This window comes from Oryza brachyantha, chromosome 2, assembly GCF_000231095.2.
Source record: "Oryza brachyantha chromosome 2, ObraRS2, whole genome shotgun sequence".
In the NCBI taxonomy this organism is placed as follows: Eukaryota; Viridiplantae; Streptophyta; class Magnoliopsida; order Poales; family Poaceae; genus Oryza; species Oryza brachyantha.
Window position 1 is genome coordinate 8507181 of NC_023164.2, and position 19118 is coordinate 8526298.

Consider the following 19118-nt stretch of genomic DNA (forward strand, 5'->3'; position numbering starts at 1 on the left):
AATCAATAATCTTGGGTAGAGGGTACTTGTTTTTTATGGTGACATCGTTCAAGGCACGATAGTGCACACACATCCTCTTGGTTTTATCCTTCTTCTGAACAAAGATAACAGGGGCACCCCAAGGCGAGATACTCGGTCGAATGTAACCTTTCTCAAGTTGTTCATCCACTTGCTTCTTCACTTCTTCCATTTTGTTGGCTACCATTCTGTAGGTCTTTTATAGATCGGTGCAGTTTTAGGTACCAAGCCGATACGAAACTCGATCTCTCTTTCTGGCGGCATCGTCGTGCGATCATCTGGAAAAACCTCTGGATACTCATAGACCACTGGTATGTCTTCCAACTTCTTCGGATCTTTGGCGACCTTTGAGGGTTGCTCTGCTACTTCCATCTGATTCAGACTTGTTCTGATTTTTACAGACTCTGGTAACTGATAAGTCACAACTCCACCAATTTCACTTGTCAAAGTAATGGTTCGCTTGGCACAATCACAATCAATCACTCCTTGGTGTTTGGCAAGCCAGTCCATTCCTAAAATGACATCTAGATCTTTGGATTCGAAAAGGATGCGATTGACTAGAAATTGTGTCCCTTAAATTTGTATGGGTCCGTTAGGGCTATAACGGTTCGTAATCATATTATGCCCTGGAGTACTAACCCGCATCGGGTTCCTTAACTCTTCCCTTCTTAACCCAAGCATTCCCACAAACTTGCTTGAAATAAAAGAATGTGTAGCACTAGAATCAAAAAGTATTGTAGCATGTACGGAGTTGACAGGAAACGTACCCAATATCACTTCTGGCGTGGCCTGTGCTTCTTCTGCAGTGGCACGGTTCACACGAGCCTACACAAACCTCTGCCCGCTGTGCTTCGGCTTCGGGCACTTGTCGGCAAAGTGGCCTGGGTAGCCACAGGCTTGGCACCTGTATCTTTTCGGGCTAGAGGAGGTTGAGTTGTCGGTGGGGCAGCATTCTGCTGATGTTGGGCTTCTGCTGGGAGGGCACGTTGAGCTGGGACACGCTGAGACGGGCCACTGTTGTTGTTGAAGTTGTTGGGGTTGTAGGAACGGTGCTGACGGACAATAAAGGTAGACTGTCCGTGCTGCTGACTTGTAGGGTGAGGGCCAGGGTGGAACCGAGGCTTCTGTGCGTGCAGCTGATTAGAGCGGAACTGGGACACCTTCCTTTTCTTATCCATCTAGAGATGCTGGTCCTCCTGACGGATGACCTTGTCGACCAGCCTCTCAAAGTCTGCATAGTTGCCTGAAAACAACTGCTTCTTCAATTCATCATCCAATCCTTCGAGGAATTTCTATTACCTTTCGGCGACAGTGCAGACATCCTCGGGGGCATATCGCGCTAGGCGATTGAACTCGTGCAGGTATTCAGTCACCGTCTTCGTACCCTGCTGCAAAGCACGAATTCACGCTTCTTTTGCATGACTATTCCATCGGGGATGTGAGCTTTGCGGAAGTTGAGACAGAACTCCGCCCAAGTGACTTCTATGGTAGCAGTGCAGGTAACCAAGAAATTATACCACCAAGCAGAGGCGGGACCCATCAGCTGGTGTGTACCAAATGAGACCTTCTTCTGGTTGGTGCACTGCAGTAAATTGAGCTTCTTCTCAATAGCGTGGAGCCAATCATTTGCCTCCATGGGGTTGGTGGTGCTTGAGAACGGGTGCGGCCTGACACGGAGGAACTTAGGCAACTTGGATTGCATCGAGGGTGGCCCATGCTGCTGGTTATTGTAGTTCTGATTCAGAAGCTGTTGTATCACCTGTTGGTGTTGTTGTTGCTGCTGCAGCATCATGAGCGTTAGCATCTGAGTCTGACTGGCGATCTCTGGTGGAGGAGGTGGGGGAGGTCGTTGGTGCCGATGTTGTCGTTGTCACGGATGCTGTTGCGAGTGTTCACCATCTATAGGAGCAGGAGGGTACAAAAAGAGAAAGGAGAAAAAGAAACAACTAAGCGAAAATGGGCTTTATTTAATTAATGAACTGTAATTGTCTAACTTACGAAACACACCTAAAAAAATCACTCAACTCCTGGCGGTACAACCATAACCCCACTTCTACTATGGCTCACCACTAGCCCCAAGCGAAGCAACCCTAACACACCAAAGCTAACACACAATGACTAAAGCAACACAAACTAAGGGTAGCGCCTAGTGCTCGGAAGGAGTGCGGCGGCCGGTGGCAGGAGACGGTTCTTCCTCATCTTCAGAGTGGCTCCTGGAGTTGTTGGGGAGACCGGCCTCGTCTTCTGTCACGCCTAAAAATTTACACCAAATTTCTGAACAATAGCATGTATTAAATCTCGGTCCAGGCATCAGCCCGAGTACACACTATGACAAATTAATACACAGTTCCACAACTTAAAAACAAATAAAAACAATTATCTATCAAAATGCAGCGGAAAAAGAAAACAAACTAAACCATATAATCTTCAGCTTCAGCTGGCGAAGACGGCTCCACACCACAGGCATTCTTGACGGCGGACTGAACCTCACTTCAACCTTCGGAACAACCTTCTGACTCAGGCTCTGGCACTTGCTCTGGTGGGGGAAAAATTAAGCAAGGCTGAGTACAAACCACCGTACTCAACAAGTAACACCCAAGAGGGGGAGAATAATGAATGCAACAGGGTATCAAGGATAGGCTAAGGTTAACTTGCACAAAAGCTGCAGTAATTTAGCAAAACAGTAAATAAAGATAGGCTGAAATAAAAGTAAGGTAAAGTAACAATTAAAATAATCATCCACTGTCCAACGTTACACCACGTTGCAACAGGCCCAAACCACTGCCAACGTTACACCACGTTGCGCAGGGTCAAACCAGTTCCAAGATTTGTAAAATTATTAAAGGGGTTCAACTAATCCCAGTGAGTCTGTCAGTTCGCCCAATAACCGCGGGCACGGCTATTCGAATAGTTTTACTCTGCAGAGGTGTACAACTTTACCCACAAGACATGGCTGCCAAGCATGTTACCATGCCCCAACGTATCACCACGATACCTCGGTACGGAAACCATAATAAGACCTTTCACCTAACCCTCCCTAGACAATCGTACCACACTTCAGGTTTCACCCCCTCCTTTACACCAAGTCGGGCAGTCCCCTCTTGTGCCTTGGTAGATCCGGAAGCAGGAGAAGCTTTCGTTACACCACGATTGCCCGTCCATACTCCATCACGCCTACCCTTGCCTGGGTACGTCGAATAGGGACAAGCTAGATTACGAGTCTCACCGTTGCCCATTATGGTTTGTGGTTAGTACGTGTAAGACCTTCAGGGTTTCCTGAGAACCGGTCCTTAATTGCCATGGGCACGACTCTCAAAACCATGCACCCACAGCCCACCATAAGCAGTATTTTAGTTGTTTTAATCCACATCGGGAAAGGAATAATGGTAGCAAACATTAAAGGTCTATTAAAGTGTAACAGTAATTAAATAATGATTGGTGAGCTAGTTGAACTAAGCATGGCTAAGCATTGACTAACCCTAATTCTAGTCAAATTAACCCTGGGATGACAATAATAAATGGGAATCAACGGATATATTGGTAAATTCCCAATAGATAAATACAATAAATAGATTTGCATAAAACAATGCATGTTTGAATGTAAAAGCGGGGGATTTTATAAACATAGGTTCAATATGATCAAAGAAGGGTGCCACTTTCCTTGCTTAGACCCACGAGGAACTTCGGTGACGACTTCGAGAACGAACGGCGCTGCGACGGGGTCAAAACCACGACAAACAAGGCAAAACAAACAAAACAGGCTAAAAAACTACTGAAACAGGGAAAGAAACTATTTTTAATAGATTCTTGACAATTTTCTGGATTTAATGAAACTTGAATGGACCTAAACGGAGACTAGATGAATTACTTATGAATTTTAGAAGTTTTCTGGGTTTTTTAACTAAACAGAAAAGCCCTAAATCAATTATTGCGCAATTAATGGGGCTGCTGACGTCAGCGAGGAGAGAGGAAACTGACGGCTGACAGGTGGGGACCACCTGTCGGTGAGAGAAGGGGAGAGGGAGGGACTGACACGCGGGCCCGGGGAGGAGAGAGAGGAGGCGGGCGCGGGGAACGACTGACGAGTGGGGCCCACTCGTCAGCGGGAGGGGAACAGAGAGGAGCAGAGCGCGCGGGCTCGGGCGGACGGCGGCGACCGGCGGGAGCGGCGGGCGACGCGGCGGCGGCGGCACACGGCGATGGCGGCGCGACGGCGACGACCGGCGAGCGGCGACGGCGCGACGGCGACGACGGCCGGGGCGGCGACGCACGGGCGCAACCCGGCAGAACAGCGGCGACGGCGACTGGCGAGCAGCGACGGCGCGGCACGCGCGGGCGCAAGCAACGGCGGCCAGACGTCGGCGACGCGAAGGCGACGACGACCGTGGCGGCCGGCGGGAGGGGCGAGCTTCGCACTCGTCCGGCGACGGCGCGCGACTCGGCGGCGGTCGGCCGGAAAGGGGGAGAGAGAGGGGAGGGGGGTGCGGGTGCTCACCGGCGGTGGCGAGAGCGCGGGCGGGTCGGCGAGGTCGAGGCGGAGATGGCGACGCGGGTGGGAGCGGGAGATCGGCAACGGCGGCGGAGATCGACGGGTGACGGCGACGGGCGAGACGCGGCGGCGGAGAGGTTGGAGGAGCCGCGACGGGCGCGAGACGTCCACCGGCGACGACGAGAGCCCGGGAAAGGTCGGCGACACCGAGGCGGAGACGATGACGCGGCTAGGCGGCGACGACCGGCGACTGGTGGCAAGATTGCGCGGCGGCGACGAGAGGCGGCAGCGGCGGCGACGAGAGGCGGCAGCGCGGCGGCGACACGAGCGACGGCGGAAAGTGGGCGACGGCGCGCGGCGGCTCGGGATTTAAAGGGTGGCGGCACCGGCTAGGGCGGGCGGAGGTTGGAGACCGAGTCGGCGACGACACGGTCTCGGCGGCGGCCGTTGCGGCGGCGGCGGTTGCGGCGCGGCGGCGGACTCGGACTCGGCCGGCGCGGCGCGGCACGGGCTGGCGGAGCTCGGTCGCTTACAGGTGGGCCCCACCTGTCAGTGGCGCGAGAGAGAGGAGGGAGGCGGCGTGGACTCGCGGGCGCGGGCGACGCGGCGAGCTGGGCCGAGCGGCGGCCCAGGCGGGGTCGCGCGGGCGGAGGGGAGCGGCCGGCGCGGCTGGGCTGGCCGAGGAGGAGTGGGCCGGCTCGGCTGGGCCGGCCCGGGAAGAAAAAGAAAAAGAAAAAGAAAAAGAAAAGGGAAAAGAAAGAGGGAGGAAAATTGGACTTCGGCCCAATTTGAGAAGGAAGGGAAAAAGAAAAGAAAAAGGAGGGAAAAAGGAAAACCCCACTTTTGCCGAGTTTTAAATTAATTTGTTTGGCCAAATTTTATACTTCTGCAATTTGAATTTAAATCCAGTTAGTCGATTTGCGAGCCTCGATTTAGTTGAATTAATTCCTTTTAGAGGGATTTTTCCTGAGTTAATTAAGCCAATTGTTACTTACGACTTTTTACAATTTAGGCTTAGGACGAAACTCCGGGTGTGACATCTTCGCCAGAGACGGACCCGGTTCTGCTAGTGACTGGCTTGGTTTCACTGGGGTCTCCAACAGCGCCGCTAGGAGAGGCGCTATTCTCTGGAACTGGGGTTGACGATGTTGACACCATCTGCATTAAGGGTCGCGGTTTAGATGGGGCACCGGGGTAGGATTGAACTCTGGGAGGCGCGCGGGTCCGCCTCCTAGCTATGAGGCAAAGCCTGGCGCCTCCTAGTTCTAGGAGTCCTTTAAGCCTGGCGTTCTCCTTCTTCAAGCGATCTACCTCATCCTGTAGATGGATGATCTTCATGAGTTTGTCATCGTTCAGAGAGTTGGCTGCTTCATGGAGATCGTGATGCATCCTGTCAAGGCCTTGCAGCACTGTGCACATCCTACCAAAGGTAGGGTCTTGCTCGCTCCGGGCAGACCGAAATTTGCTGACCATGGAGTTAGGTCCACGGCCAGGGTGATATCGGTAGGCCGAGTGACAGAACATCAGGTCATGCCTGGCCTTGAGTGTTGTCATCATGCTGTAGGCGGCCTCCTAACAAGCATGATCATTTGAGCCTCCAGCTCCTTCCCCTTCCATGTTAGGAAGGTAGCCAGGAATTCCATGCAGTTCTAGCCTGACGCGGTAGGGAAACTCGCCACTGAGAGGGTGGATCGTGGTGTACTCTGGTTCGTAAGGGTAGCCTGCCGTGAAGGACACCCTTGTCAGCTCTGCCACGAATCCGTCCATTCCATGTCCACGGTGGAATGCAGGGTGATCGGCCATCTAAAGAACAACAAGAATTAAGAAACAATGGATACAAAATTTTGTTTCAAGACAAATAAATCATAAAAGAAACAAAGTAAATAAAGTTTTACCCATAAATTGTTTTACTCACGCTTTTCAACCAAGTAGCTTTGATTTTTAACAAACTCACACTTTTAGGAAGCACACCCTTGTTTTCACAACAACCCTAACTTTTAAAACAGATGCACGAACATGAAGAGTAGAGGGTTCTTAGGGTTTCCATTGGGCTGATCCTACGGTCAAAGGTGGCTTTGATACTAACTTGTCACGCCCAGAAATTCCTCACATTAATTTTTGAACTTAATTGTGTATTAAAATCCCTGTCCAGGACCAGCTAGGGTACACAAAAAGACAATGTTAATTACATAACCATCGTTCTTAGAAACAACTGAAACTAACATTTGTTCTAACGGAAATGCAGCAGAAAAGATAACGTAGACTAGCTCCAGCGGATACAGCTGCAGTCCACAGTCAACGGTTCGGCGGCGGAACAGCTCACTCCTAGGAGTCACCTCCATCAGATTCCATATCTAACTCTGAAGGGGGAAAATTGAGCAAGGCTGAGTACAAACCACCGTACTCAACAAGCAGCACGGAAAAGAGGGTAATAAATGATGCATAAGGATCAACAAGGGTGGCTATGGTTAGTGGCAATAAAGCAGCATTTAATAAATAACAGAGTTTAAACTGAGTAAAAGTAATTAAGTAAATATAAGGAATAAATAAATAACAGTTGTAAAATACCACATCACTGTCCAACGTTACACCATGCTGCGACAGGCCCAATCACTACTCAACGCTACACCACGTTGCAGTAGTTCAAGTGAAAGCCAGTTTACCCAAGTCATTAAAAGGTTCTACTAATCACAGTGAAGCTAGGAGTCCGCCCTTGACCGTGGGCACGGCTATTTGAATAGATTATACTCTGATCAAAGGTGTACTACTGTACCCACAAGGCATGACTCTACTGCACTTGAATGTGCGCCGACATATCACCATGGTATACCGGAAAGGGGACCGTGATAGGACCCGTCACATAACCCTCCCTATTTAATCGCACCACACTTTAGGTTTCACCCCCTTCTTTACACCAACTCGGGCAGTGTGCCTTGGTAGATCCGGAAGCAACAGAGGCCATCGTTACACCACGATGTCCCGTCCATACTCTATCACGCCTACGCTTGCCTTGGTACGTCAAATAGTTCGAAGCCAAGCTTCAAATCTCACCTTACCCATTTCGGCATGTAGTTAGCACTAAATTACTTCCAGGGTTTCCCGTGAACCGGTCCTTAATTGCCATGGGTGCAACTCTCAAAACCATGCACCCACAGCCCACCCTTATCAATATTTTAGTTAGCATTAACCCGAACCAGGTAATGAATCATAATTAACAGCTATTCAGAACTAAGCATGATTAATGTGATCCCATGAGCTACTTGTTCTAAGCACGACTAAGCATTAACCCAGGCCTAACTCTATTCCAGTTACCCCTGGTACAACGTGAATGAAGTTGGATAAACAACAGCATAATAATATGTTACCCATAAAATAAATACAATAAATAATTTAAGTAAACAATGCATGTTTGAATAAATAAAGCAGGGAAATTTGCAATAATAGGTTCAATATGATCAAAGATGAGTGCCACTTTCCTTGCTCTGGCCCTTGGGGTACTTCGGCGACGATCTCGAAATAAACCGGCGCTTCGGCGGGGTCTGAATCTAAGCGACAAAGCACAAAAATAAATAAAACATGCACAAACTCTACTGAAACAGTAAAAGAAAGTATTTTTAATGGATTCTTGACAATTTTATGAATTTGATGAAATTTGGATGTACTTAAACGGGGACCGGATGAATTAGTTATGAATTTTAGAAGTTTAACTGTGTTTTTAACTATACAGAAAAATCCTAAATCAATTATTGCGCAATTAATGAGGCTGTTGACGTCAGCGGAGGGGAGGGGAGGCTGACGGGTGGGGACCACCAGTCGGTGATAGAGGGCAAGAGAGGAGAGGATGACAGATGGGCCCGAGAGGGAGAGAGAGGAGAGAGGGAGGCGGCTGGCTAACAGACCAGGCCCAGCCGTCGGTGAGAAGGGAGAGAAAGGGGGCAGCTGGCTGTTGGTGGGGCCCGTCGGGCAGAGGAAGAGAACAGGGGAGGGGGATGCGGCCGGCGACTGCGGTGGCGGCGGCGGCGGTGACCGTTTCCGACGGCGATGAGGAGGTGGCGCACGACGGCGAGGGAGCGGCGGTGGTGAGATGGGGGACGACCGAGCGTGGCGCACGCCGGCGACGGCGAACGGCATGGCGATGACGGGCGTGGCGGCGTTTCGACGACGGCGGGGTCGCGTAGGCGACGGCGAGGTGGGGGTGACGGCGGGTGGAGGGCGGCGGCGGCGGCCTCGGCGACAACCCGCGGAGAGGAAAAGGAGAGAGAGGGAGGACTGTGACGGCTTACTGGCGGCGGGAGCGACACCACGACGGCGTGGCGACGGCGATGTCGGGCGGCGGCCTGGCGGCGACAACCGGTGAGCCTCGGCACCCGACGACGGCGCGGGAAGTCTGGCGGTGGTGACGAAGGCGAGAGAGAGGAGGTTAGGGCGGCGGGGTGCTCACTAGCGGCGGTGAAGGCGGCAGAGGGTCGGCGAGGTCGAGGTGGAGGTGGTGACACGGGTAGGCGGTGACAACCAGCGTCCGACGGCGAGATTGGATGCAGCGGCGAAGGGGTCGGGTGCGGCGGCGGTTCGGGCGGATGGAGAAAAAGTTGTGGCGACACATGGAAGAGGGGATTTATAGGGGTGGCGGCGCTGGCTAGGCTGGCTAGGGCGGGAACGGCCGTTGGAGACCGAGTCGGCCACGACGCGGACTCGGCGGCGGCGGCGACGCGAGTCCGGTTCGGTGGAGAGTCGGACTCGAGTGGAGAGGGGAAGCAGACTTGGCGTGACGCGGGCAAGTTGGGCCGAGCGGGAGGAGAGAGCTAGGCCGACGGCCGGGCCAGGAGGAGAGGGTGCGCACGGGAGAGGGGAAGGAAGGGATGGCTCGCGTGGCTGGGTCGGCCCGAGAGAGAGGGAGAAAGGAGAGAGAGGGAAAGGAGAAAGAAAAAAAAGAAAAGTGGGAGGAAAATTGGAATTCGGCCCAATTTGAGAAGGAAGGGAAAAAGAAAGAAAAAGGAGGGAAAAAGAAGAGAAAAGAAAAGCCTCACTTTTGCTGAATTTTAAATTAAATTTTTGGGCAACATTTTATACTTTTCAATTTGAGTTTAAGTCCAGTTAATGGTTTGTGAACTTCGATTTTAATTAAAATTAATTCCTTTAATGAGGTTTTCCTGAGTTGAAGCGACATCGCGGAGTAACCACTTAGAAGAAGAAGCAAAATGGGAAAGAGAAGATGAACTCAAGGCCGCTCATCCGCAGCTCTTCGCCAACACCCGGAGTTTAATCCTAAGCCTAAATCCGTAAAAGAAATTCATAAATAATAATTGGCTTAATTAACTCAGGAAAACCACTTTAAAGGAATTAATTTTAATTAAAATCAAATTTCGCAAACCATTAATTCGATTTAAACTCAAATTGAAAAGTATAAAATGTTGCCCAAAAATTTAATTTAAAATTCGGCAAAAGTGAGACTTTTCTTTTCTCTCCTTTTCCTCCTTTTTCTTTCTTTTTCCCTTCCTTCTCAAATTAGGCCGAAGTCCAATTTTCCTCCCCCTTTTCTTTTTTTCTTTCTCCTTTCCCTCTCTCTCATTTCTCCCTCTCTATCTCGGGCAGGCCCAGCCGCGCGGCCCATCCCTTCCTCCCTCTCTCCCACGCTCCCCCTCTCCTCCCGACCGGGCCGTCGGCCTAGCTCCATCCTCCTGCTCGGCCCAGCTCGCCCGCGTCGCTCCAAGTCTACTTCCCCTCCTCCGCCTCTCAATCGAACAGGACTCCGCACCGCCGTCGCAACCGCCGCTGCCGAGTCCGCGTCGTGGCCAACTTGGTCTCCAACGCCCGTTCCCGCCCTAGTCGGCGCCGCCACACCTATAAATCCCCCTGTTCCATGCGCCGCCGCCGCTTTTTCTCCATCCGCCCGAACTGCCGCCGCGACCAACCCCTTCGCCGCCGCATCTGATCTCACCATCGGACGCCAGTCATTGCCGCCTACCCGCGTCGCCACCTCCGCCTCGACCTCACCGACCCTCTGTCGCCTTCGCCGCCACCAATGAGCACCCCGCCGCCCTCACCTCGTCTCCCTCGCCTTCATCGCCGCCGCGGGACTTCTCGTGCCGTCACCGGGTGCCGAGGCACACTAGTCGTCATCGCCAGGCCGCTGCTCGACACCGCCATCGCCACACCGTCGTGGTGCCGCTCCCGCCGCCGGTAAGCCGCCACCGTCCTCCCTCTCCCTTCTTTTCCTCTCCGCGTGCTGTCGCCGAGGCCGCTGCCGCCGCGGCGCGCATGCACGCTTTGGACGTCGTCGTTTCCCCTCCGCCCGCCGTCACCCCCACCTCGCCGTCGTCGGAGCGCCGCCACACCCGTCGTCGCCGTGCCGTTCACCATCGCCACCGTGCGCCATGCTCGGTCGCCGCCCATCTCACCACTGCCGCTCTCGTCGCCGCCGTGTCGGTCGCCGCTGTGCGCCGCCTCCTAGTCGCCATCACCATCGGGCAACGTCGCCGCCACCGCCACTGCCATCGGAGTCACCGGCCGCATCCCCCCTCCCCTGTTTTCTTCCTCTGCCCGGCGGGCCCCACCAACAGCCGGCAGCCCCCTCTCTCTCCCCTCTCACCGACGGCTGGGCCCGGTCTGTCAGCCAGCCGCCTCCCTCTCTCCTCTCTCTCTCCCTCTCGGGCCCATCTGTCAGCCTCTCCTCTCTTCCCCTCTATCACCGATAGGTGGTCCCCACCCGTCAGCCTCCTCTGCCCTCGGTTGACGTTAGCAGCCCCATTAATTGTGCAATAATTGATTTAGGACTTTTCTGTTTAGTTAAAACACAGTTAAATTTCTAAAATTCATAACTAATTCATCTAGTCTCCATTTTAGTCCATTCAAATTTCATTAAATCCAGAAAACTGCCAAGAATCCATTAAAATATTTTCTTTTACTGTTTTAGTAGAGTTTGTGCATGTTTTATTTATTTTTGTGCTTTGTAGCTTAGATTCGGACCCCGCCGAAGCGCCGGTTTATTTCGAGATCGTCGCCGAAGTACCCCAAGGGCCAGAGCAAGGCAAGTGGCACTCATCTTTGATCATATTGAACCTATTATTGCAAATTTCCCTGCTTTATTTATTCAAATATGCATTGTTTACTTAAATTATTTATTGTATTTATTTTATGGGTAACCTATTATTATGCCGTTGTTTATCCAACTTTATTCACGTTGTACCAGGGGTAACTTCAATAGAGTTAGGCCTAGGTTAATGCTTAGCCGTGCTTAGAACAAGTAACTCATGGGATCCATTAATCATGCTTAGTTCTGAATAGCTGTTAATTATGATTCCTTACCCGGTTCGGGTTAATGCCAACTAAAATATTGATAAGGGTGGGCTGTGGGTGCATGGTTTTGAGAGTGGCACCCATGACAATTAAGGACCGGTTCATGGGAAACCCTGGAAGTAACTTAGTGCTAACCACATGCCGAAATGGGTAAGGTGGGATTTGAAGCATGGCTTCGAACTATTTGACATATCAAGGCAAGGGTAGGCATGATGGAGTATGGACGGGACATCGTGGTGTAATGATGGCCTCTGCTGCTTCTGGATCTACCAAGGCACAAGAGGGGACTGCCCGACTTGATGTAAAGGAGGGGGTGAAACCTAAAGTGCGGTGCGATTAAATAGGGAGGGTTATGTGACGGGTCCTATCACCGTCTCCTTTCTGGTATAACATGGTGGTATTTCGGCGCATGTTCAAGTGCAGTGAAGTCGTGTCTTGTGGGTACAGTAGTATAGCTCTGATCAGAGTATAATCTATTCGAATAGTCGTACCCACGGTGAAGGGCGGACTCCCAGCTTCACTGTGATTAGTTGAACCTTTTAATGACTTGGGTAAACTGACTTTCACTTGGACTACTATAACGTGGTGTAGCGTTGAGTAGTGGTTGGGCCTGTCACAGCGTGGTGTAACGTTGGACAGTGATGTGGTATTTTACAACTGTTATTTATTTATTTATTTGTTTATTTTATTTACTTAATTACTTTTACTGAGTTTAAACTCTGTTATTTATTAAATGTTGCTTTATTGCAACTAACCATAGCCTACCCTTGTTAATCCTTATGCATCATTTTTTACCCTCTTTTCCGAGCTGCTTGTTGAGTACGGTGGTTTATACTTAGCTTTGCTCAATTTTCCCCCTTCAGAGTTGGATGTGGAATCCGATAGAGGTGACTCCCAGGAGTGAGCTATTCCGTCGTTGAAGCGTAGACTGTGGACTGGAGACGTACCCGCTGGAGCTAGTCTACGTTATCTTTTTCGCTGCATTTTCGTTAGAATAATTGTTATTTTCAGTTGTTTCTAAGAACGATGGTTATGTAATCAGCATTGTCTTTTTTGTACCCTGGCTGGTCCTGGATAGGGATTTTAATATACAACTAAGTTCAGAAATTCGTGTGAGGAATTTCTGGGTGTGACAAATGGCGCCAGCGAGGTGGCGACGACGCCAGGAGGAACGGCGATGGCGGCGGGAGTGCGCAATTGCGCAACGACGACCTGCAGACTCGGCAGTGGTGGCCGAAGGAGAAAAGGGTGGGAGGATGGGTTGCTCGTCACCGGCGGTAAAGGCACTGACGCGTCGGCGAGAAGGAGTCAGAGGTGGTGACGACAACCGGCAGGTCAGAGAGGTGGCGAACGGAGATCGGTTGGCGGCGGCGCACTGGAAACGGGAGGGGGCAATGGCGGTGGCGGCCGAGGGGTATTTATGGGGGGTGGTGGCCGGATAGGACAGGACGCTGGTTGGGGAGTCCGTGGCGTGCACGCTTCCAAGGCACGCAGCGGCGGTTACGGCGGAGGCAGAGTCAGCCACGGTGGCGTAGGCGCGGGCCGGGTCGAAGAGGGAGGGGGCTTGACATGCGGGGCCTGCCTGTCAGTTCTGCAGGGACGGGGGAGGCGGCACGGACTTCGCTTCACTAGCGCGGGCGCGTGCTGGGCTGGCGACCCAGAGGAAAGGGGTGGAGCGCACGGGCACGTGAGGGAGTTGGGCCGGGCATGGCTGCGGGCATAGAGAGAAAGAAAGGAAAGGGAGGGAGAGGAGACACGCCAGGGAGAGAAAAGAGGAATTGGACCGTGACCCAATTCAAGAAAAAAAGAAAAGAGGGAGAAAGAAAAAAAAGAAAAAGAGGGAAACCTCACTTTCCAAATTTTAAATTAATTTTTGGAGCAAAAATTTATCCTCTGCAATTCAAATTTAAATCTGGTTAATAATTTTCCTGTTCTTAAGATATTTTAGAATATTTCGACGAACTTACATTTAATTAAATTAATTCTTCGAAGGGATTTTTTCTGAGTTAATTTAGCCAATTATTATTAAACAATTTCTTTAGTGATTTAGACTTAGGATAGAAACTCAAGGTGTGACATGTGCTCTAAATGGTTTCATTCTTTACATAGCCATATTTTACAACATTTTTGTGTGTACCTGATCTGGGCTTATTGTGTGGTTGTAGATATCAAACCTATTAATTTTTATAGTTGTCTATTTGTTTGGTTGCGCTCGTGATTTCATTGCTCATCGTCCACTAGAAAGGACGCACGACCTTGCCGCGCCAGTCAGTTTGCATGTGCAAGTGGAATTATATATGTATATCTATAAAAAGTGCAGCTGGAATTATATGTATATTTATAAAAACTGATGTAGTGTTAACTATGACAGTATGAATGTTATATGTGTTATTTGCTCTTTCTGTACCATTGAATTTATAGTTCTAGTCATTTTCAAGCAAGTTCTATCGTTTTGCTTGAAGCATCTACAAATTGTTTACTTAGTCAATATTTTGTTGCGTGTGGTTTTAGATTATGTTCAGGAGTTCATAGGAAAAAAGAAATATTTATATGGATGTTGTAATTAATCCCTTGATATTAATCATTTGTGGTTTAAAGTCTAAACTGGCATGATTTACTACTAGAGTAATGCACTGATCAAACAATTCACTGCATAAATACAAAATTACCAAACTTGAGGGCAGGCGTGGAGGTGGCTAACAGTGTAACAATGTGTAAGTACTAATCACCAGACTGGTGTTTATAGAAGTGAGCCAATATTTACATGCATGTATAGGCTGCCACATAATGTGTAGGACATCGAAATTTGGTAAATTTTCGTATTAGATTCGGATAAGAAAATGTGCAATCGCCAATAGAGATTTTATTCGAAAGAGACCGAATTTAAGAAGGAATCGTGAAGACTCAGGGCTTGGCAGCGTAAATTTATCTGTTAATTAGAGTTAGTTAGGATTTTTATTTTATCTCTAAGGTTGTTAGAGTCCTATCGGGACTTGTGTGTTAGAGATAGAATCTACATAGAAGTTTGTTATTTCTTTTTATCTATTAGGAGTCGCATGTCGTGTCCAATACGGACTAGCATCTACCCGGGGGTATAAATATGTATGCTCGGGGTCATTGTGAATCATCTAATTATCAATTAGGTCAACTTCTTTCGGCGCATCACCACCCTCTTGTCCGAGGTTTTCAACTCCGGCGGAACTTGGCACCTGACACGGGGCTGCATCGCTTCGATCTCCGGTGGAGGGGTAAGTCCATTGTTCCGCCGGGCCACGGTAATCGCATCTGCTAGATTAGGACCGTCTCGGTTCGATCCGATCTTCTAATCTGGTTGTGCAATTGCTAGTTATCGTATCAATGTCAACTTGGGTTACTTCGGTATATTGAGTTGATCTGGTCGACCACTTTGGGCGATCTACGTGGGTTTGATATTTATTGTTTGACATATTCAATCAATCTAGTACTGTCTCGGTTCGGTCCGATCTAGTAGATTGCGGTTATCGTAGATAGTTTATATCAAATCAATGTATTTTACTCACTGTTTTATCGGAGTACCAGCCGATAAATTATCAGTCATCGGCTCATTGGTTTGATAACAATCTAGATCTGTTTAGTATCTAGCCTAACATTGCTAGGCGTAATCTTGAACTGTCTCGGTTGGGTCCGATCTTCTATAGTTATTCTTAGCAATTTGGGCTAGATATTTTATAGATCATGGTTGTTTGTCCGCCGTCTATAACCGATAATTTTTGCCGATCTACATACCCATAATATTTGCATCAATAGAGTAGCCGATTACCTAAACTCTATTGAATATGGTACTTTTTCTTTCCGACAAAAGTGATATTTCATTGTTATGTCTTGTGCCATGTTTTTGCCAAGATGTAATGCAACAATCCAACTAGTTAAATCTATTTTAAGCTATCAAGATAAGATACAACAATAAAGTAATTGTATAACAATTTCAGTAATTTATCATAAAAGTCAATTTTGTTTGAAGACGTTAGAAAAAAATTATATAAACATGTATGGACTCTAACTATCATCGGGTACAAGTGACAAGCTTAGAACCATTTTTTATATAGTAAAATAGCAATATAATTAAATATAACTGATTCTTAAACAGAAAGATAAAATATGTATGTGCATCATGGTTAACAAATTAGTAGAGATGGATCGTGACAATAAAAAATCGTCATAGTATTATGGTAGATGAGGAGACGACTACTGGGGTTTCCCCCTTCTTGAACGTTAGATGCGGGCTTCTCACGCACCCAAATCCAACGGTCCAAGTAACCCCAAGAAACCCTGTAAGGTATACGCTCCCCCTCCGCCGCCACGACCGAAGTCGTACCGGCGCCTTCATCCACCTCCAACCCTAGGCTCCGGCGATGGCACGCTCCGCTCGCCGTCGGCGTCCGCCGCCTCCGCCGCCGCCGCCGAGGGTTTCCTCTTCGGAGGAGACCGCCTCCGACGAGTCGGAGGAGGAGGAGGCTGTCGCTACTCCCGTCGTCCCCAACAAGGGAGAGGAATCCGACTCCTCCGATGAGGGGGAATCGGAGGATGAAGAGGAAGCGGAGGAGGACATGGTAAAGTCCTCCGCTACCAACAGCAGGGCTCCACCGCCGAAGAATCTCGAGGGGGAGGAAGAGGATGAACCGTCCGAATCAGAGAAGGCGCCGCAGCTGCCGCCGAAGAAGCAGGCTTTCCAGCGCATCTGGTCGACCGAGGACGAGGTGCGCATCCTCGAGGCGCTCGCGGCTCACCGCGAGGAGCACGGCGCGCTGCCACAGGGCGACGCGCTCGCCGCCTCCCTCGCCGGTATCCTCGACAAACCTGGCTGCGATCGCAGGGGGCTCCAGGGCAAGATCAGTACCCTCAAACGCCGGTACAAGGCCATCGCCAAGAAGGGCGGCGAGTTACCCAGCAAGGGTGACGACCGCCTGCTCTTTGACCTCTCCAAGAGGATCTGGGGCAGCCAGGCGGCGAACGGCGCCACGAGGGAGTTCGACGAGATGTGCGAGTTGTACCCGCACCTCGCTGAGGAGGTGAAGGCGTGGGAGGAGAAGTACCCCGGCTTGTTCAAGAGGGACTTCGGCAGGATCGACGACAACAAGGCGCGTGCGCTGGACATGAAGATCAAGAAGCAGAGGCTTGCCGAGATGAATGTGGAGATGCGCAGTAGCAACCTGACCAGGCAGGTGGGCAAGGTGTTTGCGGAGCTGGCCAAGGTGAACTGAACCAATGAACAGTCGTACACTCGTTCTAGCATGACGTTAAGGTGTACTACTGGTTATTACCTGCAAACCATATGGTGAACAGCAGCAGCTTTAGTTGCAAAATGTTCATCTTATATTAGTGATAGAGTTAGATGTTCTGTGTTCTTGCCTAGGCAATTTGGTTATCATCACCCGAGCTTGCATCTTATAGTGATAGAGTTGGATGATCTATGTTATTGCCTAGGCAATTGGTCATCATCACCTGAGCCTTGATGGCTTGTCTTTTGGTGTCTTGTCAGCTCAGAGCCTTAGACATTGATCAGTGAACGTAGTAATTAAGACTGAAATTCACGCGGTCCTGAACTCTTTTGACTCTTTATTATAGACTGAAACTCAGTCCAGGGTTTATCTTTCCATTCGGATCTCAAATCCTTGATCATGGTGATAGCATTCTCAATTTCCGTGGAGAGTTAGATGAAAGCTGACGATCTCATTTTTTTGCTTATGCTTATATGCTAAAATTTGAATTTTCAATCTTAATTTGGAGTTTATTTCGAGGTTTTCTTATTGTACTTTATTTCCTAGACTAGGCTTTTAGATAGTTAAGAACAAGTACGTAAAAGTTCTATTCATAAATTATTTTTCATTTGTAAATAAAAAAGACAAACAATCACCACCCCCTAAGTAGTTCATCTCAATTTCTTCGAAAGCATCAATATTTCAATCAAGTGTAAAGTCCAATATATAAAGTTGGAGGTTATCTACATAGTTTAAGTTGTAAAACATTCACGGGCTAGATTATGTGCGTTGGAAAGCCAATGGTCTAGATCTCTGGACCGATTGGCGTCAATTTCACCCGAGCAAGCGCCACAACCTCGCGCTCTCGCTCAGCAGACGCCGCCGCCACCGCCGAGCACCCCACAGCACCATCACGCGAATCCTACGCGACGGAGGTGAGCCTTCTCTTTCTCGTCCTCTCCTCCTCCCCTCCTTCCCCCTAGGGTTCCTATGGATGCCTCATATGTTGATTCTGGTGGCAATGAAGAACAGCAATGTGGCAGCCACAACCAAATTCCTTAGCTATAGTGTTTTCTTTTCACTTTGGTCTTTGGCCGAACTTCCACATCATATTCATCCCTGTAATCTCGGTTTATATCTGCATGAAGTTTGTCACATGAGAGAGAATCATACCCTTTTAATCCCTTGGGATGAACAGTATGAAAGATAAGTCAATCCCCCAACAACAAGAAAACACACACACACACAAAGAGAAGACTTTGTGACCATGAGGAACATTAGTTCATAGTATTCTGCTTGTTCTACTTGTTCTACTTGTTGAAAAACTGAAACTCTGTCCACATAAAGAAAAAAGAATTATTTGGATCTGATGAAATTCTACTTGGCTGGTTTAGTTAGCGGTTCTAGGGGCCCGATGGTTTGTGACCGACTGTTGCATACTTTCATGTGATGAACTTATTATATTCAGTGGATACAGAACACCTGCACTTGGACAGCATATTTTCAGTCCAATAAATAGAATTGTGCTTATTCTCAGAGAAGTACTTTGTGTGTGTATGTGTTGTATTTGTGGATAAAAGTGACTCTTCACCTAATAAATCCTTGAGGCATATTTTGTTTCTATTACACATTTATGGATAAAAGCCACTATTTTCTGGAGATACTATTTATACTTGTATTTGTATGTTGGAAAGTATTGTAGTGGTGCTGCAGTGTAGTTTCCAGAATCTGTGTAAGCATTACCACATATTAGGCTGATATTTCCAGTACCCTGCAATTTCATGCACCCTCACCCCATAACACATGCTGCAAGTTATATGCCCTGCATTATGACATCTGCTGCTTTTCAACTACATTTTATTCATGGACCATCCTGTAGGAGTTAATTCTGGAGTTATTCTTCACTTCAACTGTTGAGGTGTTACATTTATTTCTTATCTTTATCCTTTCCAATATGGAAATCTGGCTAAAAGTTGGATGCCTTTTTTGGTCTAAAGTTTATTGTTTCCATCTTATGAAGTTATGCATTCACAGTCATGTTCTGTCTTCTTCTAATTCATAATATTCTAATTTTTGCT

General features: G+C 48.9%; 1 protein-coding gene across 1 annotated transcript; it reads left to right on the forward strand.

Moving 5' to 3' along the window:
* Positions 1 to 16082: 16082 nt before the first annotated feature.
* On the forward strand, positions 16083 to 17385 carry LOC102709240 (probable transcription factor At1g61730). The gene has a single exon (XM_040520939.1). It carries the CDS (start codon positions 16195 to 16197, stop codon positions 17041 to 17043), a length of 849 nt encoding a protein of 282 aa, XP_040376873.1. The 5' UTR covers positions 16083 to 16194; the 3' UTR covers positions 17044 to 17385.
* Positions 17386 to 19118: the final 1733 nt, after the last annotated feature.